Source organism: Myotis lucifugus, unplaced genomic scaffold, assembly GCF_000147115.1.
Source record: "Myotis lucifugus unplaced genomic scaffold, Myoluc2.0 scaffold_283, whole genome shotgun sequence".
NCBI lineage: Eukaryota > Metazoa > Chordata > Mammalia > Chiroptera > Vespertilionidae > Myotis > Myotis lucifugus.
Window position 1 is genome coordinate 925,773 of NW_005871331.1, and position 27,477 is coordinate 953,249.

The 27,477-nt window shown below is 56.9% G+C and overlaps 2 protein-coding genes across 2 annotated transcripts in view; one reads left to right on the top strand and one right to left on the bottom strand.

The window, feature by feature from the left end:
- The window catches only part of TTC21A (tetratricopeptide repeat domain 21A), a 28,646-nt gene extending 4,334 nt beyond the window's left edge, over positions 1–24,312 (bottom strand). The window contains 21 exon segments of the mRNA XM_023763417.1: positions 806–994; positions 2,212–2,315; positions 2,504–2,521; positions 2,524–2,641; positions 2,988–3,098; positions 3,206–3,278; positions 3,963–4,201; positions 6,562–6,777; positions 6,983–7,140; positions 8,897–9,026; positions 9,713–9,913; positions 10,085–10,182; positions 12,241–12,433; positions 13,384–13,482; positions 13,954–14,038; positions 17,071–17,228; positions 19,274–19,396; positions 20,682–20,848; positions 21,462–21,572; positions 22,808–22,937; positions 24,208–24,312. Of these exon segments, the coding sequence (XP_023619185.1) occupies positions 806–994; positions 2,212–2,315; positions 2,504–2,521; positions 2,524–2,641; positions 2,988–3,098; positions 3,206–3,278; positions 3,963–4,201; positions 6,562–6,777; positions 6,983–7,140; positions 8,897–9,026; positions 9,713–9,913; positions 10,085–10,182; positions 12,241–12,433; positions 13,384–13,482; positions 13,954–14,038; positions 17,071–17,228; positions 19,274–19,396; positions 20,682–20,848; positions 21,462–21,572; positions 22,808–22,937; positions 24,208–24,234 (2,748 nt within the window). The 5' untranslated portion in view covers positions 24,235–24,312.
- Positions 24,313–24,456: 144 nt separating this feature from the next.
- GORASP1 (golgi reassembly stacking protein 1) overlaps positions 24,457–27,477 on the top strand; it is a 9,898-nt gene continuing 6,877 nt past the window's right edge. The window contains 1 exon segment of the mRNA XM_023763374.1: positions 24,457–24,579. Coding sequence (XP_023619142.1) covers positions 24,517–24,579 — 63 coding nt within the window. The 5' untranslated portion in view covers positions 24,457–24,516.

A 27,477-nucleotide genomic window follows, 5' to 3' on the forward strand; every position in this document is an offset into this window, starting at 1 on the left:
CCTCCTTTTCTCCCCCCAGTACTTCCGGCCATGCCGTTAGTTTCACTATGGACCCTCTCGAAGTTGGGGGCCGGGTAACTCGCCCTCATCCTTCAGCTTTGACTCTGACCTCACCTCTTCTGGGAAGCCCTCTGCACCCCAGACTCAGGGACAGGCACCCTTCTGCCGGGTTCCCGTCGGGTTCTGACCCACATGCAGGCGCGGGTCTCATGGTGGGAGAACTGCTTGTGTACTTGTCTACAGACCGTGGCCTGAGGGCAGGGACCATGTCTTGCCCCTCGGGTCTGCAGGGCCTACAGTAGAACCTGGCACGTACTAGAAATCTGTGAGATGAGTACAATTTCAATGAATGAATGGGTCTGTCACTAAGCTTTCCACTTACTCTCTTCGCGTGAACTCCAGCCTCATTCCCTAACCGGAGCCATAGCTCCCTCACGCCTCCAAGCCTCCCTGGAAACTCAGCCTGGGCTTCACGCCCAGAGGCCCTGGCAGCCACTCTCTCATTGTCTCCCCACCTCCGAGAGGGACCTGAAGACGCCAGACTAACATGACTTTCAGCAACGTCTTCCCACCCCCCCCCCCCACAAATGGCTGTCAAAGTGGGGCTCCCCAGCCTTGCTCCGAGGGCTGTGGTGGGAGAGGCCCTGGGGTCAGCTGGAGCGGGCCCTCCGCACCGGAAGTCCCATGCCGCTTACGCCTGGGCTCCTCAGGGAGCCACAGCCTGTGCCCTGCTGTGCCCAGCAGGGAGCTCAGCAGGGCATCGTGCCCTGAGAGAAGGAGTAGGGTCTGGCTTTGAGGACCCCACCTTGTTGTCAGTGGGCGAGTAGGAGAGGGCATCCTTGTAAGACCGCACCGCCTTGGCGTACTCCTTCTCCGCCACGTAGTGCTCCCCAAAGTGGAAGCAGATGGAGGCTGCCAGCTCCTTCTGGGAGGGGATCATCTCGGGTTGCTCCAGCGGAACACGCTTCAGTATCCGAGACTGGAGGTCCAGGGCCTGGGGGAACCAGTCAGCGCAGGGTCAGGGACCTGGAGCCTGATGTGCCAGGCCTCAGGCCACTTCACAGCCAGCCCCAGCTCTGGTTCCAGAGCCCGCAGCGTTAGAAAGGGCATCTCAAGCGCCTTTAGCCAATCTGGGTCCCTCTGGACACGCCAGGCCGCTGGCCGAGTGCCCTGGTGGCAAGCTGGCACCACCTCTGGGACAGGCCCAGAGCAAAAGCACTCAAACAAAACACGCCATTGTATTCTACTTGTTTGCCTGTTTCCATCACACCTTGGCACTTACTGTGTCTAAATGGCTTAGGCCGAAGGGCTAGAACAAGCACACAGTAGGTATTCAATGCAAGCTGTGCTGTGATGGGTGCATTTGTTCTGAATATTGCCCTGCTGGGAATTTGAGGCAGCCCTCACACATGTCCACGACATGCAATGGCCAAGTGAGTGAGTAGAGAGCATCAGGGCGAGAGGAAAAGGACGATGCCAGGGTTAAGTTTCAGGAAGAGGGCAGAGGTCAGCACTGAGCTCCCCGCGGGCCAAAGAGAGGAATGGGGACCCCAAGGCAAACAATGGAATAAATCCAGCAGTCGGAAAGCGGGCTGTCCCTCTCCAACCACAGAATGCACCCCAGGAGCAAGGGACAGGCCACAGCCTTGGGTAGGAAGAGCGAGGTAGGCAAAACAGGAATGGCCAGGCGCTGTCCCGTCAGGGGCACCCCGGGGGGCAAGGGTGTGGGTCGGGACCGGCCATATTCTGGTTCAAACCTCACTCAGCTCCACCACTTTTGAGCAGTGTGACTTTGGGCACATTTCTTAATCTCTTTGAGCCGTTTCTGTCAAATAGTAAATGTCACAGTGCCTTTCTCAAAGGGCTACTGTGAGACTTAAATAAGAAAGCAAAAAGCCTGGTACAGAATCCAGCATAGAGCTATGGGCATTGCCCATTATCACCACCACCAGCATCCTTGAGGACAAAGGCATTATCTTGCTCCCAGCCTTGCCCAGCCCAGCCCAGCCCAGCCGGGCTTACAGCACTTTGGTGCACCATCAAATTAGTGAGCAAGGGTTGGGGAGTAAATGGAAGGTGGAGCTCAGAGGTGTAACGAAGCCTTCTTTTGAGGACCAAGCCTAGAGGCTTCCAAACCTGTAGTCCTATCCTTCCTTCTTCAGCTCCATCAGAAAACGGCAGACACAGACCTTGAGTCTGCTGGTCAATTACCTTGTTCAAGGTTTCCAGCACATCTTCTTTCTTATGGCTCTTGTAAACCTTTGCCAGCAAAAGCAAGCACTTGACATCATTCATCATGGATGGGATGTCTGTGGCTGCAAAATGGAAACTCAAATTACTGTTCTCTGCCTCTTGGGGATGAGGGAGGGGGGAGGGAAGGGGTTGGGTTCAGGACCTCAGCTAGTGTCTGGTCCCCGCACCATTCTGCAAGAGAAGAGAGAACGGGGTGGGGAGCGATATGCCTGCTCCCAATGCAGGGGAGCGAGCTAGAATGCTGCCTCACCTACGTCATGTTCTAGTGCTGCTTCAAAACCTTTTCTGCTTTGTTGAACTTCTTTAACTTCAGGAGCAGCTCAGCCAGATCACAGCACAGAAAGTCCTGGCCGCTAATCTTCTGGGCTGCCTCATAAAAATTGATGGCCTTTGTGCAAACAGGAAATGCTGGCATCAGGTCGGGCTCTACACTTGAGCGCCTCGCCTTGTGTTCCCCTCAGCAGCCGCCACACCTGTGGGCCCCTCCAGAACACAGAAGCCTAAGAGGAAAAGGCCTTCCCAGCTGGCAGGGCTCAAGCTTCAACCTGGGCAGGTGTGGGGAGTGGTGGAAGGTGGCTGAGTTCTCCCCTTGGCACCCCATTCCGCAGGGAGCTCGGGGGAGGTGGGGGGAATCAGCCACTCCCATCCTGACCCCCTCTCCCACCCAGACACCCTCCTCCCTCTTCCCTGCTGGGCTGGCCCTCCCCACCTCTTCCTGCCCAGCCCAGCCTGACCTTGGTGTACTCGTGGGCCTTCACATAAGCGCGCCCGATTCTGCTGACCAGGGAGGCGTCGTGTGGGTTCTTTCTATAGGCCTCGTCGTAAGCCTCCAGGGCCTTCTCGGGCTGGGGAGGGGCAGGGGGAGAGCTGTCAGGGGTCTCTGCCTTCTCTCCCACTGGGCAGGTGAGATTGGGGGGGGGGCGACTGGCCAGGCCATGAGGCCCTTGCTCACCTCCAGAATGTTCATGAAGGCATCGCCCAGCAGCAGGCTGGTGTCGGGGCCAGGCAGATGTTCACAGAGCTCCCTGCACAAGTAACCAGAAGCTTATCTCAGACCTGTGCATCCTTCACATTCCTGAGCCCGCCTCCTTCTCTTCTTTCCACGAGTCCTGGCTGACATGCATCCATTCATCCAATACTCACCGAAAGCCCAATGTGCATGAGGCTCTCTCCTCTGTCACCTGGGCCGTGGCCAGAGCCTCCGCCCAGCCCTCCAGACCCCTCTCCATGAGGCAGCCACACTGCTCTTTCTAGGACTCCAATCTGACCACGTCACCCCACTGTTTAAGGTTTCCCACTGCCACTGGGATAGTCTCCCCTCCCCGCTACCCCCTCCCAGCATGCCCCTCCCACCTGAATTGGAGTTTTGCCTGGGGTAAGGGACTGGAAGGTAATGTCAAATCACAGAGACAGCGGCTTGGGGCTTCAGATCCGCTCTCCGTCCTCCTTCACCTCACATTGGTCACATCCAAGTCATTGGACATTTCCTCAAGGATGGGCAGATCGGGGGCCAGGGCAGAAGTGCGTTCCCATGGTTCCCCCCGAGAATGTGGGCCATACAAGGGGGAGGGGGTGCAAGCAGGGCTCCGTGTCCTCAGAACTCAGCAAGGAGCCAGCCTGGCTGACCTACCACGCTCAGTTCTAGCCCCGGGGAAATCTCATGCTCTCAGCTGAGGCCACTGCGAGGAGGAGGCTGCGGGCGCGCTCACCGGTAGCACCCGATGTAGAGGCGGACGTCTTTGCGGGTGTGCAGGTAGATGCTGGCCATCTTCTCCTTGGCTTCCGTGTAGTAGGGCTGCTTGGGCGTGATGTTCCTCAGCATGCTCAGCGCCATGTCCACGTTCCCCTTGCTCAGGGCCAAGTCCACGTTGGCGATGGTGATGCGGGTCTCCTCCGGCGTGCCGCTGAACTCGTCGATGGCATCTTGCATGACCTTGGTGGCCTCGTGCTAAGAAAGACATGGGAACCCAACACGCCCTCCGCTTGCCTCCACCCACCGCAGGTGGCCTGATCACACTTAACATCTCTTCTAGGAAACGTAAAGCAATCCCCTTTCCCAGCCTGGCCCGGGCCCGGGAGAGAAAGGAAACAGGGAGACGGCGGCCGGGAGCAGTCCTGCTACATGGGAGCCAAACATAGGATGACCGAGAGGCTGCAGGGGCAGAAAGGAGAGAGATCGCTTTGCTGTCCAGGGCCACTGTTCTTGGAGGGCAGGGGGAAGGTGCCCAGCTAGCTGGGGGGTACAGAAACCCCCAACTGTAAGGACCTCCCTACTCCTTACCACCTCAAAGTCTTCCCATGGGAGACCTATGGACGCATGTCCTTGAACTTCCCTGCTTAAATGTTGTGGGACTGGGTGCAAAGAGGTCTCTTGATATTTTCATTATATTTGTACCCTTGATTATTTTAATGCAGATACTTTCTTTGCCCATTTTGGGGCTTTTTGCCTCGCATTCAGCCTTCCCACCATTTCTTCCTCAACCTCTGCCCAATCTCCTACGATATCCTCAATGCTTTCTGTGTTCCACTGGTTCTCTCTTCTGTAGGAACATGGGTTGAGCCCTTAGCGGAGACCTGTTGTCTTTCTTATCCATCATCCCCTCAAATCACTTATTTTTTCCTGGTTTCTCAACCCTTTCCTCCAGTCAGAGAGCTTCAGCAAGGGCTAGGCTACTTTCCACTCTTTCTCGTGAAATCATAGTTTTGTAACGACATCCTTGTTGTCTGTGGTTACTCTAACTCTGCCAGCTGTCTTTTCACCGCTCCCCGTTTTACTGGGACCCCTTTCTTGATCTCTTATGTTCTACTTTGAGCTCATTTTATAAGACCCCATATTCTTTTTATTTTCACTGAGTGTAGAAAAGTTTTCTGAAAAAAAATTTTTTTCTTCTATTTCTTATAGTACTCTTTCTCCTAAAGTATAACCTTGTCTTTGGTCTATTTTATCCCCCCTCCCTCCATTCACTCAGTAACCTATACTGTAGTTCCACACTGGGCCCCTTCTGATCACCCCTCTCCTCTACGGGAACAGCTTCACCTAAGCGTGCCTTTCTCACGAGCCGGGCTGGGAGCGCCTCTCCCCTTAGCTTTCTCCCGCTGGAGGTAGCCTTTTCGAGAAGCCAGGGTCGGGCTGGAACCCGCTGGCTCGCAGCGAAGGCCACGGCTCTCAGGTCTGTTATCTGGGCCGAGGGAGCTGCAAAACGGCTGCCAGGTTATTTCCCTCCTTACTGTCCCCTGGCCCACCACCCCGACGAGGGAGCCTGGGACAGAGGAAACCACGGGCCTTTCAGAGGGGAGTTCTCGCTCCGCAGCCTGCCCGTCTATGGGCTGGATGCGGGTTCCTCCAGGAATGTCCCTGCTTTTCCCGTGGCTTCACCACATCCCCAGTTCAGAAAGTTTTCAAGCAAAGGCCAGAACCTCAGGCCCACTCACGGCACCCTGCTCTCTCTCTGTCACCCAGGGTGGCTTCAGGGAGGACGGGGGTCTTGTGACCTGTTCTCCTTTATCCTGGGCCTCAGCCCAGGGCCTTCATCCATCACTGAACCAACGACTGACTGTCAACTATTCTTAGAGGCAGCTGTCCCCTAATTTTGTTACAGATGGAGATTCCTTCCCTTTTAATTCTTTTCGGCAGATTTAAGGGAGGGAAGTACCGTAAACAAGCTTCCCCATCCCCGTCTTTGCCCAGGAGGCACATTTTAACTTTAAGAAGGAAAGTCCTCCCGGACCGATTCCCCTGCTATGCTGCGATCGCCGTAGGAGGCAGCAGGATGGCCCAGGACTGGTGGACCATGGAGGGAGGCGGTCCTGGGGAGCAGGTGAGTGGGCGAGGCTAAGGGTGACATACAGAGTCCAGCTCCCCCAGCCCTGGCCTTGCCCCTGCCAGACCTCCCGAGGCCCCGGGGCTGCCTCACACAGGTCAGACACTGCACAACTCCAAGGGGACGCAGTTCATAAAGGTGATGGCGTGACTGGCATCCCTGGCAGGTAGGCATCGCCCAATCTGCACAGCCACCTGGGGTGGGCCGGAGGGGCCTGTGTGTTCCGCCTCCCTGAGATGCTGACGGGGACAGGGACACAGGCGGGGGGCAGATCAGGCAGGTCCCCGTCAGAGTGGGGCTTTATCTTGAGGACCATTGGGAGCCACTGAGGCCTTTTAGGCAGGAGAGAGCTATGCTTTCAAACGAATAAAGACTCAAATGTTAGCCTAAGTAAACATTAGCCAGAATCAAAAGGCCTGGTGCCCAGGCCGACCCTGGCCCTCCAGCGTGCCCCTGGCCCTGGGGAGAAGAGCCTGGCCGTCCTCACCAGCTCCCCGTTCATCCGGAGGGCATCTGCCAGCTCCAGCAAGATGGATGCCCGCTCACTGGGCCCCACAGAAGGCCCGCGGACCTTCTTGCCTTCTTCCGCCTTCAGGGTTGGTAACTTGATGATCATTTTCAGGGTCTTGATGGCTTCTGGATAGTCCCCGGACTTGTTGAGGGCCCTGGCCTTGATGAAGTGGTAGAGGGGGTGGTCTCGGACCTAGAGGAGCCGAGCGGAGGGTGGGGCTCCATCACCGCTGCTGCTCATGGCACCCTGAGCCCACTAGGCCCTCCCCTGCCTGCAGGCCGGCGGAGGGGCAGAGGATGCAGGGAGCTCCCGGGGCTCCTCTCCCAAGGCCCGTGGGGACCGCAGCCAGCGGGGCTTGGGGATGCTGAGCAGGTGACAAGGAGCAGAGGAGCCCCACCTGGAAGTTGTGGCTGACGCCCAGCTCCAAGCAGTGGGAGCACATGGCAAAGTTGCCCTGCGCCAGGTAGATCTGGGCCTTGAGGAGGTGGGCGTGCACGGAGGCGGGGTCCAGCTCCAAGCAGCGCTGCACGGTGCTCTGGGCATTCTCCAATTCCCCTAGAAATAACCAACAGACCCCTGCGTCCAGGGAGCCGGAGGGCCTCGGGGGACCCAGTGCGCCAAGGCGGGGTGAGCTTTACGTGTCCTGCTACCCAGGAGCACCCAAGGTTGGCATTTTACCCAGCTCTGTTCCGCCTCACTCAGAGGGCTCCTCCTAGAATGAGAACGACACAGTTTTTGTGAAACTCAAACCTCAGTGTCACACCTCCCTCCTCCCTGTCACTGCACTGCTCCACCTGGAAGCTCCGGGGAACACCTAAGTCCTGGTGCCACACCTAAGAGCAGGATGAAACCCAATAATAACGGCAACTGTACTTGCCACAGCTTACCAAGCACCTGCTCGATGCCCAACCCACGCAGAGCACTTCAGAAAGGCTGGCTTAGTATTTGCCCAGCCCTGCAAGGTTGGTATCGTTCTCCTTGGTTCTTAGCTGGAAGACTGGGACAGAGCCAGCAAGTAAACCTGGGCCCTCAGTGCCTGAGGCTGAGCTGTGGATGCCCTGGCGCTGTGGGGCTGAGAGCCTCCCTGCGGCCAGGCTGGCCCTTCGCGGGGGCAGTGGCATCCCAGGGGTGGGGTGCAGTGAGCTGGGAGGGGAGCCAGGTCCCTCAACAGCTCCTGCTCCAGGAAAAACAAGCATTGAAAACACAAGCTCGGGGGTCACCAGAGGCTGGGAGCAAAACAGGCCATGGGCCAGCCAGGCCCCCCAGCAGCCAGGGCCCTCCACCGCATGACCTGGTGGGTGGGGCACACCTGCTCCTGGGTCCCCTACGCCCTGCTCCTTCCCTGCGAGCTGCAGAAATGTCAAGATGTCTCCATGGCAACACCACCAGCTGGAGGCCTTGCTTGGGCCCAGGGGGAGTGCGCCTTCCCTCACCTGGTGCCCAGGAGACCTTTAAGCTGTGGGTAAACCTGGTACCCAGATGAACACTGGGAGGGCCGAGGATGCAGACAGGGGAGCCCTCGGCAGAGAGCCACCCACCCAATGCAGCGCCAGAGGACAGACAGGCGCATGGCATTCGGGATGCTTGGGAAGCCCCGAGACAACGGACGTCAGCTTGGCTCTCAGGCCGAGGGGTGAAAGGCCGCAGGGAGAGAGAGGGAGGGAGAGAGAGGGCGAGAGGGCACCCAAAAGGGTTGTTCCTTCTTCCCCTCTCTCTCTAGGATCTGGGCCTTGAGATGGGAGAAGGAAGCCACTCTGGCCACCCTGAGGCTCTGAAAGACGAATGGAACAGGTGTCCCCTCCCCATGAGGCCTTCCTGACCTCCTGATAAAACCATAACCCTACCCCCTCCCTTCCTGCTGTAGTTTTCTCCTAATAAAACAATACAGTGTGCAAACTCCAGGCGGGAATTTCTGCCTATCTGACTGCGAGGGTATCCTGGTGTCAGAGCAGAGCCTACACACAATGCAATTCAGTGACTACTGCCCCAGAGGCCGCGCAATCAGCAAAGGCCTGGGTGGGAGAGACCCCTGCTGGTGAGGGAGGTCAGGAAGGTTTCAGGGGATCCGAGGCTGGAAGGCATGACGGGGCAGGCCTGGTGAGTGTGTGTGTGTATGAGTGTGTGTATGAGTGTGTGTATGTGTGTGTGTATGTGTGTGAGTGTGTGTGTGTGTGTGTGTTTGTGTGTGTGTGCAAAGCATCCCAGGCAGGGAGCCCATGGACACTCACCCAGGGGCAGAAGTCCCACCAGGTGTCTGAACAGATGCGGGAGGACGCAAGTCCCCACCTGGCCACCAGGACCACGGGCTCACCTGAGAGATACTTGACCTGAGCCATCACATACAAGGGGCCAATCAGAGCTGGTGCTGCCTTCACGACAGGAGTCAAGATCATCGCGACTTGCTTAAGAAGTGGAGACACGATCTGGCCTGGCGACCGGGGCTGCGGGAACGGGGGCCTGGCTGTGAGGTTGCCCCATCCTGGGCGACCCCTGGAGCCTCAGAAAAAGCTCTCCCAGGAGGGAGCGGGACTCCACACAGGTTTACTGCCCGCTCGGTACACCTGGTGCCCAGCAGGCGCTCCCGGGACAGGGACTCTGTTTCGTCCATATTATGCCCCGAGTGCCTAGCGTGGTGCCGGGCACGGGGCAGAGCACTCAGTAAACAGTGTGGGGATGACTCAGACCAGGCATGAGGGCTACTAGGCATGTCAGATCTGATCCCTGCCCACAGGAATCTCAACTGGCTGGGAAAGCAGGACGGACAAGTCAAGACGAACATACTTCTTCGAAGCCTTCTGGGAAAAGGGAGCGCAGTTCCTCTCTAGGATAAAGGCCGGGGCACGAGCCAGGGGCCTGCTCCTCCAGGTGAGGTTCCTGGACCAGCAGCACTGACATTACCTGGGGGCTTGTTCCAGATGCGGGGCTCCTATCACCGAGTCAATCCCTGCACCGGAATGACCCCGGGTGATCTGCGTGCTGCACGTGCGAGTCTGAAAAGCACTGGGCTCCCCCCCACCCTCCCCCAGACCTGGGGCTCGCGGCAGCCAGGGACTGGCCAGGGGAGGCCCCTGCCGCTGTCCGAACCTGTACTCCAGGCCCCCGCCATGAAGGTGCGCCCACGGCTAACCTGCTTGGGGCAGAAGAACAGGTACTCCCTGACGATGCAGACCAGGAAGAGGGGGTCCAGCTTTTCGAAGTACTCGGGGCCCAGGGGGAGGCCCTGCATGTAGGAGAAGTGCAGCTCGGCCGCCTCCTGCAGCAGCGCCGTCACCTCCTGCTCCCCCTTGTGCCTCTTGGAGGCCAGAAGGGCTTGGAGGAAAACCAGCACCTGTGGAGGCAGGCCCGGGGCTCGGAACCAACGCCAGCCGGCAGAGTTGGTCGATGGGGGTGAAGCAGAGGTCCAGGCCATCTTGGCTACTCTCTCCATTGGGGTGGAGGACTTTGGGGAGGGGGGACACACTCCTGGAGCAACCAACCCATGCCCTCAGGGAGCTCTGACCTCTGACTTCCCCAGGGACTGCTGCACCTCCTTCAGGAATTCCAGCTGGTGCTCGGCCTCCTCCAGGTGGCCCTCTAGGATCTGGCCCCAGATGATCCCTGGGAATGGAACAGAACATGGATCAGCAGCCAGCTCCCCAGCACGGCCAGCAGGCCAGCAGGCCAAGGAGCGTGGTGGGACCGCGGCAGGAAGGATCTCAGGGTGGGGGACCTTTTCCAACATCTTCATAAACTTAAAGTGATACCTGCTCATGGGAAACAATTCAGATCTTAAGGCAGAGGAGAAAAGCAGCCCGAGTTCATGCTCTGGCTTTAACCGTGCCTCCCTCCAGAGGTAACTTCAGGTTATTAACGCATACACAGCTTTTCCTAGTAGTTCATACACATCTACCCCATTCTCTTTCATGAAGATGTGATATTGCACAGTGGTTGGAACTGTTGCCCCACTGACGGACGCCTCATCGCACACTTGGTTTGTGTTCAATGACTAACCATCGCTGGGCTGTGGTGAGCATTTGTGTGCGTTCCAATCCCTGAGGCAGAGGCGATGGGTCAGAGAACATGCGTATCTAAAACACCGAGCGATAAGGCCAACTTGTCCTCCACTGATATTTGAATTCATGTTACTGCCAAGAATTTGAAAGTATCCTTTCCTTTTCACCTCGCACACACACACTTTACTCTTTGCCAGTCTAAAAAGTGAATTCTAACTTGTTTTAATTCACATGTTTTTGATTATTAGGAAGAATGAACGACTTTTCATATATTTAATGGCCTCTTCTTTTCTACTATGAATTTTTTGTTCAGAGCTTTTTCCTGTTTCTCTTTTGGGGTGATTTCCCCCCCTCTATATAGTATTAACTCTCTGCAGCTAACATTTCCTATTAGTTTGCCATTTACCTTGTAACTATTTTTAGTGTCTCTTGCCATCCACGAGTTTTAAATGTTTACACAGTCAAATCAGTAAAATATTTTCTTTACAGTTTCTGAGTGTGTGGTCATGCTTAGAATCCCCAGTGAACCCAAGTCCAATTTAATATTTATGTTTAAATACTTAATTCATTTGGAACTTATTATTGCATATGGTGTGAGGTGGAGAGTTACCTTTAGTTTTTTCTCTTACTGGATAGCCAATTATCCAACTACGATCATTGGACTTGGGTTTGGAGTCTATTGGTTTGAAGTGTCATCTTTATCCTAAGACCTGTTTCGATCCCATTTTATCTGTTTATTCCAGTACTGGCCTCAGGCTGGTTTAACTACTGTTGTTTTGTGATAGGTTTTGAATTTGGGAGGACAAATCCCTTCTGTTTCTACTATTCTTCTTTTGATGTTTTTTTGGCCATTTTGCTATATTGATTCCTGTCTTCCTAATCACCATCTTGGTTTTCAGTGATATCTGTCCTGCTCTTTGGCTCATCTATGGAATTTTTTACTTTGTAGCCTCTGGAGCCAGCTGACTCTGGAGGTGTTTCGTGGGGGAACGTCTTCTCTGTACCAGCCATGACCTTGCACGCACCCGCTCGGCCCCTCATTCAAACTGTCAGAAGATTTACACAAGGACGAGGCTCATTCGCACGAGCAGCTGGGCAGGTCCCCCGAGTTGTGAAGGTGACTGATTTTCTCAGCCCGGCCGGATACGATGGTGACGCCAGGATGCGTGTGAGCGGGCCTGCCCTGGGCTGGAGCCTGGGGGACTGTCCCGTGGACTTCCCTTCTGGCCCACCCGCGGGGCTCTCCTCTTAAATGAGGAAACAGGGAAGGAGTCAGCCTGATGGAGGAACATTGGAGGGGGTTTTGCCCATGTGCCCGGCAGCCACATCCTGTTGTCCTGCATGTCCCTGTGGTGGTGGGAAGCCACCTGCTTGGGGCAGAAGAACAGGTTTGTTTCTGCTTCCTCCTGAGCCTCCTGGTTCCGTCCCCGGTCGCCAGTGTTGCTTTGAATCCACTTTTGAGTGTTCCGGTGCCTCTCCTGTGTGAGTATTTCTATGCTTGTAGAGTCATGGAAAAGCGCCCTGTCATACAGTGCGCCCCCAAACTCACACACCCTCTGGGGACAGTGCTCCCCCACACCTCTCTTCTGGGCCCAGGAAGGCCACCCTGCTTGGCTGCCAACCCCTGCCCTCCCAGCGCCCACCCTCCCCAGCCTGCAAAGACCTGTCAAGGCGGCCACACTGTTCTCGTCCACTTTCATGGCCTCCGAGTACCACACGGATGCCTCTTTCACTTGGTCCTGCAGGATGAAGAGGTAGCCCAGCTCTATGGCCAGGTGGGTGTAGGTGGGTGCGGCCAGAAAGGTACGTTCGATGAAGCTGCACACCAGCTGTAGAATCATCTGGTGCCTCCCACACTGCAAGGAAGGGACACACAGGGATGGGGAGAGCAGTCAGCGCAGTGGGTCTGAACAAGGCCACATCAGAACTGGAGGGCATTTTAACAGGCCTTGGAGGGGGGCTCAGGAGAGTCTCAGAAGCACCCTATGTCCAGGCAGCTGGGTCTGTGTCGCTGATCAGCTCCCAAAGAACCTCCCACGGGCCACAGCTGCCTCCGGCCCTAGGGACCCATCCCCTGTCTGGCCGCAATAACTGGTCCAATGAATCACCGTGAGGTTTTTCAGAAATTGCAGCTGGGTGAGAGAGGTTCCTGTGCCCCGCTGATGGGAAGTGACCCCAAAGGCTGCGAGCAGCCACTTTCCCTGCCAATGTGCGGGGTCCACAGAGAGACTCGGCCCAGACGTGGAGGGAGAGATGGTCTCCCAGTGGCATTTGACCCCACGGTTCTGTCCCCTGAGGCCCGAGAGCCACCCCTGTTCTTACAGAAAGTCCTTCTAGTGAACCCTGCTTTGGGGTGGATGGGGCTGACAGAGGCCGACGGTTTGGCGGCCTGGCCTGTTCTCGCCTTGCCTGATGTCAGAGAGGCCTCCTAGACGGGCCGGCCTTCCCGGGTCGCTTCCGCAGAAGGAATATGGGAGTTGGGTGCCCGGTACCCTGAGGCCAGAGATGGGCATGGCTCTGCTGGGCAACAGCCATACTACCTACCACCCTCTTTCCTGAAAAGAGGTGCCACCCACTCTAAAAGTGCTGCCTGGCGGCATCTCCCTGATCTTCTTGGCATCTCTGAGGGGCACCTGGGCCCACATGACACAGGTGTTGGCCAGAGGCAGGTAGGGGCCAAGTTTGAACCAGAGAGAGGAGAGGTGGGGTACACAGGGAGCTCTCAGGGGGACCATAACCCCCCCACCCCCACCCCAAGGGACACAGGGAGAAGCAGTAGTTCAGAACCAGGAAAGCGCCTTCTTACCAGTCTGCTAACCACAATAATTTTTTTAAGATGGAGGCTTGGATTTTGGGGTTCTCTTGTCTCTAGCGCCTTAATCAGATTTCTAATGTGATCGGCAGCCTGCAGGGACAAAACAGACGACGTCAGGGGCGACGTGTCCAACAGGAGTTGGGCAGAGGTTCTCCACTCCAGCTGTGCGTCACCATCAGCTGGGGAACCTTACAAACACCCACCCCTGAGTGCCAGCCCCCGAGACCCAGATGTAACTGGACATGGGGGTCCAGGTGTTGGCATTGCTTCAGAGCCTCATAGGTGGAGCTTTCAGGAGCATTGTCCATCGAAGAGCTGGCACTGCCCCTTGGTGTGTGAAGAGAAGCTGCCCTTTCACACCCACCCAGGCAGAGCCTGGGGCCAGCTGTCACTGTGCCCACACTGCAGGGCATCAGGCCAGCAGCAGACTGCCTGGCAGGGAGGAGGGAGCCAAGATCCAGGGAGCACCCGCCAAAGCCTTGGGGTTGGAGGTGCTATGAGGGGTTCCTCCATGGCTATGTTTGTTTCAAGGCTCAACTTCTGAGTCCTGAAAGAACTTACCGTGGTCATGTTTCCTTCTCTTGCAAGCTCATGCACAGCTAGGATTTGGTAGGCATCGATATTTCTTTTATCTTTTTCTAGGATTCTGAAAGAGGAAGAGGAGCCACATGAATGGAGAGTATTCCTAGGCAAGGCGAGGATGGTGTAGCAGCGGCAACTTCTGGTTGTCTTCCACTCTCCATTCTCCCCTCTTTTAATACTAGAACTCCCAAACTGGTGGGGCACATGGCTACCCAGAACAAAAACTACACTTCCCAGCTTCCCTCTGCAGCTTAGGTGTGGCCATGTGATTGAGTTCTGGCCAATAGGATATACACTCAGGTGCCCAGTGTGATATCCAGCGGTGCCCTTACAGCATGCCTTCCAGTTCTTCCTTTTCCTCCTTCCTGCTGGCTGGCACGTGGACCATGTGAGCCACATCCCAGGGATGGCAGAGCAGCGAGACAGAAGGGGCTTGGGTATCCTATAGCCCTGAACCACCAGTCAAACTTTTTCCTAAGAGAGGAACAACCTTTTATGTTATTTAGGTCATGTATTTTGGGGTGTCTTTGTGAGAGAAGCCTATTCATATCCCAACACACACGGACATGACCATGGTACCAGGGTGTGGGGTGGGGCAGGAGGTGCACGCAGCTGCAAGTTGGAGAGGGGGCTTCGGTTTCCATCCTCTGCCGTCGTGAGGCTGTTTCTGGTCATATTACAGACTTTACAATATTCTGCTTCTTCATAGGAAACTTCATATTTTTTCAGTCTAGTCAGGGAATGGCCTTCTGTTTCATAGAGGGTTACTCTAATTAACATGTAGAATTCAACACCATTAGGCACAGTCCACATTCAAGGAGTTCTAACCATTTACAATGATTGGGAACCTCATACATTTGGAGGAAAAAACCACCACTTGTAAATGATTTACGGACTAAAGAATCAGAATGGATATCAGAAAGTTCTTAGAACCAAATGATAAAAAATATGTAGCTACTACTAAAATGGTACCTCAAGGGCCAGCCGTAGAATGAAATTGTTATATTCTAAAAGAAGATTGAGAATGGAGGAGCCAGACATTCAACCTAAGAGTTAGAAAAAACACACACAAAACGACAACAACAACAACAACAACAACAACAACAAAAACCCAACAGAATAACTCCAAAGGAAGCTGTTGGCAGGAAATAATAAAGAACAGAAATTAATAAATTAGAAAACAGACATAATAGCATCAACAAAACTCAAAGCTGGTTCTTTCATAAGACAGATAAAAACGATAAATTATTTTAACACTGCTGAAGAAAAATGAGAGAGGAGGGAAAAAAAAATAATATGAGGTATGACCAAAGCAACACATCCAGAAACAGCAGAGATTTAAAAGTGGGAGAATTCCATGAACACCCAGAGCTGGCAAAGCTTTGGGAAGGAAGGTGTCAAGGTGTGAGGTGCAACCCCCTGGCACCAGACTCTGCGTCCCTGTGTGTGTGTGTGTGGGGGGGGCAGCAGGACTTGGGCGAGGGTGGCCACGTGTACCCAGGGCTGTGACCTTTCCAGCCAGGTGTTTCTAGATAGCCGGTGGGCCCAGGTCTGAGGCTCCAGAGCAAGCTCCTGACCCAGCTCCTGCCAAGGACACTGGCCAGGTATCAGCAGAGAGAGGGACGCTGGGGGCCCACAGAGTCACTGCACCTGTGGGGCCCTGTAGGCTGAGCAGGGTGGGATCACTTTTTTAAAAAAATATATTTTTATTGATTTCAGAGAGGAAGAGAGAGGGAGAGAAAGAGAGATAGAAACATCAATGATGAGAAAGAATCATCCATCTGCTGCTTCCTGCACGCCCCACACTGGGGATCCAGCCTGCAACCTGTGCATGTGCCCTGACCGGGAATTGAACCATGACCTCCTGGTTCATAGGCCAATGCTCAACCACTGAGCCACGCCCCCGGTCGGATCACTTTCGATTTTCTACCAGCCCCGCTCTCTCTGAGACGCCAGTTCCACTCATCTCCAGAGGAATGACCATCTCTTCACAGGGAGGGAAGAGGTTTGTTTGTGTGTGTTTTTCTTCCCAACTGTGCTGTGCATCATCACAGAACTTATTAACAATCCATAGTGATGACTGGGGCATTTAGGGGGAAAAAATGGAAGATCCACAAACTCTTTTAAAAAAATTAGTATCATACATTTTAGCATTATTTGATAAAAACAGTTAAAGCCTTAGAGTTAAAAAGACAAGCTTCAGTTATCTAGAAAACACCATCCTCAAAAAAACACCTCCCATCAGACATCCCTCCCCTGAAACTGTCTTTAGCTCTCTTCACAGCTACCCTTGGCCTTGAGCTTCCACAGTCCCAGAAACTCCTGAAATCTCCGCTGTTTTGAGGACCTGCCCAGCTCTAGACTAAAAGTCTTCTCTCAGTCATCAGTGACCTTTTGCTCCTAACGATTTTTTTTTAAATTTTTTAACATTTAAGGAACCATATTCTTTTTTTCTTTGTTTTTTGAAACATAACTTTTTTCATTGATTTCACAGAGGAAGGGAGAGAGAGAGATAGAGAAACATCAATGATGAGAGAGAATCATGGATTGGCACACCCCTACTGGGGGTGGGGTAGGATCGAGCCTGCAACCCCTGCATGTGGCCCTGGCCCGAATCAAACCTGGGACCCTTTAGTCCGCACCGACTCTCTATCCACTGAGCCAAACCGGCGAGGGCACCCCTAAAGTTTTTATTAAGATAAATCATATCCATATTAAAAAAAATTAAATAGCACAGCGGTCCTTAGTCCCCTACCCCAACTCCTCAGCAGCGACTGCTTTCACCCTGTAACTCTTGCTGTTTTGGGTTCTATGGGCAGTTCCCTCCATCTTTCGTCTAAACGACATGCTCATACCTCGTGGGATGCCCTTTTCTGATTTTTCCCTGCAGGCCACAGGGCCGGCTTCCTGCCGTGGCAGGTAGGTGTCCCCCCTCTCCTCCCCCTCATGATGGGATGCTATCGGTACTCACAACTCCTCTGGTGACAATTTTTACTTTTGTCTTGTTCCACCAAATACACAGTATCTCCCACCTCCCCACCTTGCACGATGGGAGCATATTAGGGGCATGGTCGCCCCTCGCCCCTCGCCCCTCACCTGTGTCCTGTTTCTACCGTCTGCTCCCAGTCCTGCCGAGCCAAGAACAGCTTCATCTTGAGGATCCAGGCGGGCAGGAAGCTCTCGGAGACCACGGTGATCTGGTTCACCACCTCCAGGGCCCCCGAGTAGTTCTGCTGGGTCATGTGGTACATGGCCTGGAGGAGCCGAAGAGCCTCCGTCAGTGCCCACGCGGGTGGTGGAGATGCCAGTGTCTCCACCAGGTCCGGAGCAGAGGCGGACACCTGGGCACCCAGTGGCCAGTCCAGGTCCACCACCGTCCTGGGTTCCAGGAGGGGCAAGGCAGGGGCTTCAGGGAGAGAGCTGAGCCCTGAGCAGGCCTGGGCCTCTTGGAGGCCATGCAAGGCTGCCCCCTAGGGACAGAGCTGGGGTTGCGGCCACTTGCCAATTCTAGAACCGGCCCATTCACTTCCCATCGGCTTTCCTGAAGCTTGTCACTGAAGACTGCCCCCTGGGGCCCAGGACAGCAAATTGGTGTCAATGAGGGTTTGAGAGCAAACTCCTCTACAGCAAGGTTGTGGGGCTTTTTCTGTGTCACGGCCGCTGGGCTGGGCTGGGCTGGCCAGTGCCAGCCACCAGGTTCTCCTGGGTGCGTCTGACTCAGGGGTGCCTGCGGGGTAGAGGGCAATGCTCCTAAAAGACTTGAACCCGCACCCTGAAAAGGCTGAGAGGATGCTTATGTTGGACCTATAGCAACCTTCCACGGAGGGGACTATTCTAAATAAAAACGTACAAATAAACGTGTCACCGCAGCACTTTGTCCAAGTCTGCACCTGGAAACAACCTCAATATCCACACAGGAGAGCCGGCTGGCGAGTTACGACAGGCCCCATTCAATAGGGGACTGGCTCTGGGTGGCCGTTCCAAATGGCGTTTGCCGATTGCAGCTCACACGAGGGAAAGAGCCCAAATGATAACATGCCCCTCGATAGTGACTCTATTGGATAACCACACGACCCACCACCCTACGGTGGGGGCCCTGTGTGATCCCCTCAGGTCCAGGAGAGGTGGCAGCTGGTGGCTCTCAGGGGAGCCTCCCTCCTGGGATCGCCCTGGACCAGTGGTCAGCAAACTGCAGCTCACGAGCCACATGCGGCTCTTTGGCCCCTTGAGTGTGGCTCTTCCACAAAATACCATGTGCGGGCACGCACGTACAGTGCGATTGAAACTTCGTGGCCCACGCGCAGAAGTCGGTATTTTGTGGAAGAGCCACCCTCAAGGGGCCAAAGAGCCGCAGGTGGCTCTCGAGCCGCAGTTTGCCGACCACTGCCCTGGACTGAAGGGAGCTGCCTGCTGCCAGGTCATACCGTTCCCCGGGGGCGGCCCACACCCAGCATCTTGTCAGCGAGGGCGGCAGTGAAGGGCCATCCCAGCTCCACAAGTTCAAGCAGAGTGGGCCGAGACCTTCGCTATGTCGGCTGTACCACCCAGCCTCTCCCTCTGCCCAGCCCCACTTCTTTCTCCTTCCCCACAGGTGCTGGTCCCAAGGGTGCTCCCTGAGAAAGGCCCCGCATGATAATCTCCATGAAAAGCGGCCGCGGCACACCCCGAACCCACGCACAGAAGAAAGACGGGGGGCACTGCCCTGGAGAGCTGTCTTGGAGTGGGAGGGCTCAGGGTGTCATTTTCATTCATCTTTTGACTTTTTAGACTTCTGCTTTTTAATGAGTGCGCACACATTTCGTAAGAAAGATATATACAAACAGAAGAGAATAAAGGGGTAGTTTTTCTCTTAAGACTGATTTAGTGAGGGTCACATAAGGAACGAGGAACTTCATTTAAATCAAGGTCAGAAAATACAAAAACGCAAAGCATACCTCCCCCTTCACTGATGGCCAACCAACTGAACTGAACAGGTGGGAAGAGAAAAGGTGACATGAGGAGTATGCGAGAGAGATGTGGAGAAAGGGGGCAGTGAGCGACACCAAAGGCAAACAAAGCCTGGAAACGCTAAGGCAGGACAGACCCTGAGGCGGAGACCCTGAAGACGCAGAACGAGACAGGAGCCCAGACGGAGCAGGAAGGAGCTGGGAACTGGGCTGGCTCCTGGGCTGCTGTGTGACCCTGACCCCATCTGCTCCCCGTCCTGGAGACGGAGGGTCGCGGCTGAGGTCGCCTGGTGGGTCTCCGGCTCCAAAGGCCCGGTCAGGGCTACCCCCCTCCCCTGCTCCCCACGGCCCACCTTTCCCAAAAGCCCCAGCACATCTTTGTTGTCCTGAACTCCTTGTTCCAGGTACTTGATGGCTTTCTTCGCCGTGTGGGGCTTGTCTGAGGTGAGGTCCACCAAGCCTTTCAGCACATAGCCCTGGGGTAAGGACAAGAGGAAAGATGAGCTCTCTGGTCCTGCTGAGCCTGGAGCAGCCCGCGTCTCCTGCCTCACATCCCACCAGGTGTCACCTCACACCTGCGGCCCTGCCAGGCACAGCTGCATGCAGATCCCGGGGCAGGCCTGCTCGCTCTCACCGCCAGGCCTTGCTTTGTCCCTCGTGTCCCTTTGCCTGCAACGCCCTGCTCAGCACCCGTCCCCCAAACCAAAGTATTTCCCCTGATTAACGACCACTAGTCTTTAAAACTCAGTCTAGGCGGCCTTCCTTGACCTTCCGGGCTGGGGTTGGGCCCTCCCCAGGACCCCTGAGCTCTCCAGGACCCCCCAGCTCTCTCGCTGAGGCACTCTCACCTGCTTAATTTACACTGCGCTCCGGAGGCCAACATGGGGCCGCTCCTGCTCTCTGCACGTGAGCTGGGCAGGTCCCCTGAGCAGGCGAGCAGGAGCCATTCTGAGCTCCCCGGCCTTGCCGGCCCCCCTCCAGCCTTCACCCAGCCTCTCCTGGCCGATGGGGCAGGCAGGGAGGGTGGGGGGCTCAGAGGAGCCCTAGGCAGGGCGCCCGCCCTGGAGTATCCCTCGTGGCCCAGACCAGTGTTTCTCCACTCTTCCATTACTGCCCTCCTGAGGAGCCCTTTTAGACATTTTCTCCCAATCATTCCCTCCCCCTCCAGGAAAATTTAATATCACACATAGACTGTGATACGTGTTGTACGTATATCTGCGCTTTCCTCCCAGAGCCAGTGTTCAGCCTGTTGGGGGTGATATCTCCGCTGCTGAGAATGCATGGCCCCGGCTGAGGCTGCAAGTTCCGCCCTCAGGGCGGCTCTGTGCCTGGGAGGTCTCTGGTGTCTGAGCGCCCCCTGCTACCCAGCAGGTCACCGGAGGAGGACGCGCAGGCCCAGTGCAGCTGGCTCATCTACTTAAACCAACAAACAAACACGACATCTGGACTTTTAGCTAAAAATCTTCTGATTTTTAAATGTCAGCGATGAATTCAAGATTTTTAGGATATATAGTGCAGGCCCCGGGGCGCCTACCCGCAGAGGGGACTCTGGAGGAACGTCAGTTTGTACCGGACTAAGCCCCGAGACAACCTGGGTGGGGTCACTTCGAGACCCTGGGTCTTGGCAGTGCCGGCCGGGCTGGGGCCTCCCCCCATCCCCGTGGCCGTCCGTCCGTCTGTGGGAGTAATGGCCGCTCTACTCTGATGTGATGGGGCGCTGCTTTCTCGGGCCGTCACCCTGGTGATGCCCGTGGCGAGTACCTCTCTGGCGCCGTTGGACAGCTGTAGCATGCGGTCGACGTACTCCTTGGCCTTGTCATGGCGGCCCATGAGCCAGAGGAAGAGGCCGGCGTAGTAGAGGGCAATCCAGCTGGCCGTCTTGCGGATTTCCTTCAGGCTGCTCTCCAGCTCCTGAATCGCTTCTTGGTCTGTGAAGACGAGAGAGGAGTGCGGGCCAGGAGGTGTGCCTGGTCCCACAACACATGGAGCCAATGACACGCCAGCCCGGGGCCTGGAAACAAGGCACCCTGGCCCCGTGGTGCCCCGGGAGCTGCCCGGGCCTGGACCTGGGCTTGCTGTCTCTTCTCCTCGGTGCCCAGGGTGGATAAATAAAAATATGCTGAGCAGTCAGGCCAAACCCGAATCCCTCACCTCAGGTGCACAAGTCATTCTGGGTGGGGAAATAGTAGTCTGTGGTCTCTTGGAACCTCTCTAGGGAAGTGGAGATGAGTAATAGAATTATTTATATCAGCGTGATTTTTCCTGACAACATCTTGGTGAAGGAAAGCAAGGTGTCTCCCCAACGCTTGGGGTCTGGAGGGAGGACCCCTCCCACTGTTATGCTCTCTGCCTATGGCTCCCCCTCAATGGGGCCTGGGCACGGGGTCTTCTTTGAGGCCTTGCAGGGAAGGGGAACAGCAGCCACTCCTCATAGGCCACCAGGTCACATACGTCCTTCTGCAGCCCTGGAGGGGCTGGCTCCCGGAGCGGGGCTATCTTTCCCTGGTGGGGCCAGGCCCCGCTGGGCAGAGCTGCACTCACCGATGGTTTTACAGCACCTGTGAGCATAAATGAGGGCCATGATGGAGCACAGGGACACGTCTGGGTGATTCCGGAGGCTCTCCAGGCTGCTGATGGCATCCTGGATGTGCTCTGCCAAGTGAGACCGCGTGGTTATGCTTTGGGCTCCAGGCCCAGAGGGCAGAAGGCTCCATGGCAAGTACATGGGGATCCTCATTAGGGCTGACCCGAGGCTTGGCACCACCTGGCTTTACCCAGGATCAGAGGACTAACTGGTACAAAATGTCCCCAGTGGCCTGAGGTCCCTGAAGACTGACGCTCCTTGCAAAGGCTGCTGGCACCATGGTTCAGGCTGCCAGGGGCCGGAGGGCTTGGAGCTAAGGATGTACCCGTGAGTACACAAGGGATACCTGGGAGGTTGAGATTTTTGGCTTGGGACGGTTCTGGAAAAAGAACCTCAGGGCATTTCTAGTTAGTTGCACAAGAGCCAACAATTACATTTATCCCTCCATGTCCACTGACGTTGGCCATGGGCAGCTCAGCCTGTCCCTAGCCCAGGGTCCTTCTGAATGTCTGAGTCAGCACCTGTATGGGCCCCACTCCTCCCCTGTGCCGCGCCAGCACGGCCAAGGGTGACCCTCAGTGGGTGCGGTGAAGGATTTAGAAAAGACAGACAAGAGAATGAAAATCGGGGTCTCAGTGGGACCCTGCTTCTTTGATGGAGAGACAGCGCCACGGACTACACGCCGTGTCTTTATTTTATAGCAGATTCCATGAGGCAAATGAAGGGCGTGGTCAAGATGTTTACAACATTCTCCTGGGTTTCGATCCTACTCAAGTACAGGCACCTGAACTCTATCAAGCCCACATCACTCAGGCACGTGGGGCCACATGTTCGGACCATAGGTTCACGCTCACAACCACAGCTGTTGGCTATCATTGTGCTGGGAGCGCTCTGCCCTCCAAGCCGGGACTTGCATGTGGCCATGAGAGGACTGTGCCCTCTCATTAGTCCGAGGCTTGAACCTGTCCAAACACGGTAGCCGCTCTCCACACTCCCCCTGCCCCTGTACCATACCTGCTGGTACCCACACCCACCGCTTCCTCCTTTTCCCGCACTATCAGCTCTCAGCTTCCAATAATCATGCAGTCATTTCTCCACCCACTCATTGTGCAGATAGGGAAACCGAGGTGCAGAGCAGCAGTGGTGAGCCCTCTAAGGTCTCAAAGTCGACTACATATGGATGGCACAGGCTTCTGCGGCCGAGCCTGGGGATGACTGGGGGTAGGAGTGGGCGTCTGGGTGGAGTCAGTGTTCCTGCTGGGCTAGTGCCCAGGTCAGGAGGCCACCAATGACGAGTCCTTACCTTCCCTGAAGGCCCCATAGGCTTTAAAGAACTGCAGCACAGGGTCATTGCTGAATTTTTCCAGGCCCGTGGCCGCGGCCTGCTGCACGTGGTGGAAGTACTTTTCCTGGCTGTAGTAAATGATCCCAGCCTGCGGGAGGGGAGACACCCACTGCAATAGCCCTTCTCTGCCTCTGTTCTGACCTCTCCCTCCCCGGTTCCCTGCTCCTCCTCAGTTCCGTGAAGGAAAGAGAAAGAGAAAGAGAAGTTTCTGGCCTCATCCTGTTCACCAGGCCCAGGAGCAACTCCATGCAGTTTCCCCAGGAAGGAGCCTGGAGGTGTTTGTTGTGGAATTAGCCACAGATTCTGGTTCAAAGGTGGAAAATTCAACTCGAGCTGTCTTAGGAAGAGGCTCAGAGTGGGAAGAGAGGGAACCAATAATAAGAATAATTGCATCAGGAGTTAGTTACAACTTATTGTGGGCCGACCCCCTCTGGAAAGTGTACCCAGGGCTTTATGTCCATTATCTTCTGCATTACTCTCTTCACAGCCTTCCCAGTTAAGAAAGCTGAAGGCCATGGCGACTGTGGCTTGGCAGAAGCCACACAGTAACAGGGGCTGAGATTGTAAAGCGAGTCTCACTTCCCCTAAGGTTTCTGGGTGCTGGGGTTGGAGACAGATGTGGTTGGATTGTAACAGCCTTGTGGGCCATATGAAAGGGCCCAGACATCATCCTGAGGATACTAGGACGCAGTGGGGATGGTTTTAAGCAGGGGAGAGGGATGTATTCAGATATGCGTTTTTGCAAAAACCACCCTGGTAGTTGTGTGTGTGTGTGTGTGTGTGGGGGGGGGGGCGGGGTAGGGGGGATGGCTGGTGAAGAGAGCTGAAGCAGAGAAACCAGTTGGGTGGGGGACTGTTACAGGTGCCCAGGGGGAAGGTGGTGGTGACCCAGGGCTTGGAGGTAAAAGTGGGTGATTTCAGGAGACATTTAGGAGCGGACGTTTCTTGCTGATAGACAGGATCAGGGGATGGGTATGAGGAAGAGTTAAAGCTGGGGGATCAAATGGTGGTGCCATCAACTGAGGTCGGGGACATCTCAGAAGAGGCACCGGCAGGGAAAGGGGAGCTGATGGCAGGATGATGGACGGGTGGGGTGCGTTGGTTTGGAGGAGCTTGGGGAGGGGACTGGGTGGGGATGCTGATTTGGGGTTCATGGTGCACAGAAAGCACCAGAGGGGATGCCCTCGTCAGGGAGAGTGAAGCGAGAAGGGTCAGGACCCCCAGTAGCAGCGGAAGACAGCCAAGTGCGGGTCAAGGGGATGGCAGGAGCAGGTCCAGAGAGGGCAGGAGAGCGGCAGGGCCCGGGGGTCACCGGGTTAGGGGCGGAGAGTCCCAAAGGGAGCGCCCGGGCCACGCACCATCAGGGAGGAGTCATTGCTGTTCATCTCTGGACGCCAAGGGCTCGGAGTCCGGGTCTGGCGGGGCGGAGCGGGGCCGGATGCGGGAATCGGGGTCCAGGGCACGCCTCTAACCGCCGGCCGCCGCGCGCGCGTCCTTGGAGACGGAGATGCTGGCCGGTTGCTAAGAGCGTCAGAATCCGGGGTGGGCGTGGCAAAGCGTCCACGTGACTAGGCGCTGGTAATTGAGCGCCGAGAGGGCGAGTCGGCGCTGGTGGCACCGGGTCGCGCTGCGTTCGGGGACGCTGGCGCCGGGGCCGGGCCGCTGCCATGGGCCTGGGCTCCAGCACCGAGCAGCCCGCGGAGACCTCCGAGGGCTTCCACCTGCACGGGGTGAGTCGCTCCCGCGGCGCCGGCGACCGGGGCCGGGCGTCCACACCGACGCGCCGGGACGCCTCGGCGCCGGCCCCAGGGCGGCGGAGGCAGGGACCGGCCCTAGTGCGGCTGCCCGGGTGGAGGGTGAGGCCCCCTGGGCGAGGGGAACGGCCCGCGAGAGGCGGCCCGCGGCAGTCCCGGCCCCGGCCAGTCCGCGGCAGCTGTCGGCCCGGCGCCCGCCCCAGTGCCAGCTGTGCAGGAAGCGGGAGCGTTTCCTGGTCGGGTCGGGCCCCAGCAATAGCCCTTCTCCCGGGCGAGTATTGCACCAGCCCCAGGCGGGACGCATTTGTGCACGGAGGTCGCCTGCGTGATCGCCTGCTGTGCAGTGTGTGCCGCGCTCCGTGCTGGGCCTGGGACGCGCGGTCCCCGCTCTGGGTCCGCGGGTCGGGAAAACCAAGTGGACGCCAGCTGCGGGGGGCTGGTGGGCGCACACGCCGCCCGTCCTGGGGCCGGGAAGGCTTCTGGGGCTCGAGGACCAGCGCTCACCAGCCGGGGAGAGCGGGAGCGGGAGAGCCCGCAGCCGACGCAGGGACAGCGTTTGCAGCAGGGGAGGCTCCCGGGGTGAAAGATCGCGGCGGGTCGCGAGGGTTCCGTGGCCCGATAGGGATCTGGGGGTCGAGATTTGTACTGTAGAGAAGGAGGGGTTGTAACGGAGGTGAGCAGACCAGGGGGGCCTCCGACCCACTGGGGAAGGACCCCGCTTCCCTTGTGTAGCGTGGATGGCTGCAGAGACCGGTGCAAGCTTGTCAGTTCGGTGCCTGGCTGTTGCCTGGTCTCTGTGTTGTGATGGTAGGCTCTGTGGGTGGGGGGCTGGACGTGATGGTAACCCCCAAGGGAAAGCCAGACAGAGGGTCATGCTTGCTGCGGGGGGTCCCGGAGGCGGGGGGAGGTTCGGGGGTGTAGTGGGCAGCAGCACAGATAATTTCCTCTGTAGAGCCATAGTGGTCAATGACAAGGCCCAGGGCCAGGGCAGTAAGTACCACCAGACCAATCACAAGGCTACAGGAAAGGGTAGGTGGAGGCTCTGGGTGGCTGGGGGGGGATTGGGCCTGGAGACTGGGGGCCTGAGCCTCTGGACCTCTTTAATAGTGGAGGGCAGCAGTAGTGGGCAGGTGCCAGGAGCCGGGAATTACCAGAGGGAGGTGGGGTGGCTTAGAGTGGCCCCCGAACATGGAGGAGCGCCTCTTCCAAGCTCTCTCTGATGAACTGTCCTTTGGTTTTCAAAAGCCTCGTAGTCCCAGCTTTCCCCTGGGGCTCTAGTAGATCCTCTCATTGGAAGCCACGGCAGCTTCTGGAGGTGGCACACAGGGGCTCCGTTGGTGACGCTGCCACGAAGGAGGCCAGGGGTGGACTGGCTTTGATCCGAAGGCTCAGCAGTGAGCTGTCCTTCAGTTTGGGGGATCCACGACTGGAGGGGCTGGTGGGTGGCAGAAGCCACAGGGTCTTCCCCTGGCAGATGTGAGCAGAACCAGAGGCCACAGGAACCCCAAGCCCTCTGGGCTGGGGGCCTGGCAGATGCCTGGTCATCAGGGCCTCAAGCGATGACACCCAAAGGCCTGAGGGGTGGAGCCCACCTTCAGGGCTGGGACCTGAAGGGAGATAAAGGCCGCATTGTTGGGGCAAGGCTCTGTAAATGGGGCCTTGGAGAGGGATTTCTGCTGCAGCTGCAGCCCTGGTTGCTGTGCTTTTGGAGATGGGAGGAGTTGGGAGTCCAGTGCCGGGGGTGGGGTGGGAGGGCACCCTTGGGCCAGGAGTGACTCCTATGCCCTGCATGGGAGCGGAGGCTGAACTGTGAGGCACGGCCTTGGCACTGCTCACCAGGCTCCGTGGCTCAGGCTCCTTCCTGCCCCTGCGGTCTGCTCTCCTCAGCAGCTCCCATCACCTGCTGGGCTGACCTGGGATCTGTCACCACAGGGTCTGGGGCCCTCTGGGATCTGGTCACAGGCTGCCTTCCCCGCTGCCTCTTTCTGGCCACAGCCCTGGTTCTATCTCTCATGGGGCCCTGCCCACTTCGGTACGAAGGGCCCTCCCTTTCTGTCCACATCTTAACCGTTCTGGGAAACCCTCCTGGCGTTCCCTGTAGGCCTGCGCCACCCTGTTCCATGGGGCCTCCTGGTAGCCCCCAGACTGCCCAGGGCTGTCCTACGAGGCATCCCTGGAAGCATGATCTGTGGATCATGGTCAGGGAAGAGCAGTTTTCCTAAAGAGGAAAAATGTGTGCCCGGGAAGGTGGTGGCAGAGGAGGGAGGTCACCTTAGCAGTGCCCACGTGTGGCCTGTCCGGAACGGTTCATGCCAGTGCCCGTTTCCTCGCTGGGACACGGGGAGTGGTGATGGTCTCTGACATTGAGGGCCGGGGCTTCTTGGAAGTCACGGGGCGGGCTCCGTGACCGGCCTCTGCCCTGGGACAGGTGCAGGACAACTCCCCAGCCCAGCAGGCGGGCCTGGAGCCCTACTTTGACTTCATCATCACCATCGGGCACTCAAGGCTGGTGAGCTTTGCTGTGTGTGTGTGTGTGTGTGTGTGTGTGTGTGTCCCGTATGCCCCAAAGGAGGCTCCAGCCCAGCTCCTGCCTCCCTTTTCTTCTCCCTGCCCAGCGCTCAGCTCCTGAGCTCTCTGGGATGGACTGGAGGTCAGTGGACTCTTGGAGCTGGCCACGGGGCCTAGGGGCCTGCCTCTTGGGGCATGAGAGATGTGGGCTCTGGGCCACGGGGCAGCTCAGAGCGGGACAGCCCGCAGTGCCCTGAACCCAGGAGGCTCCTTGATGAGTTTGTTGTGCTTTCTGGTCAGAGGGGAGCTGAGGAGGCCCATTTAGCACTACTTGGGGGGGGGGGGGTGGCCCTGCCGGGGCAGCTG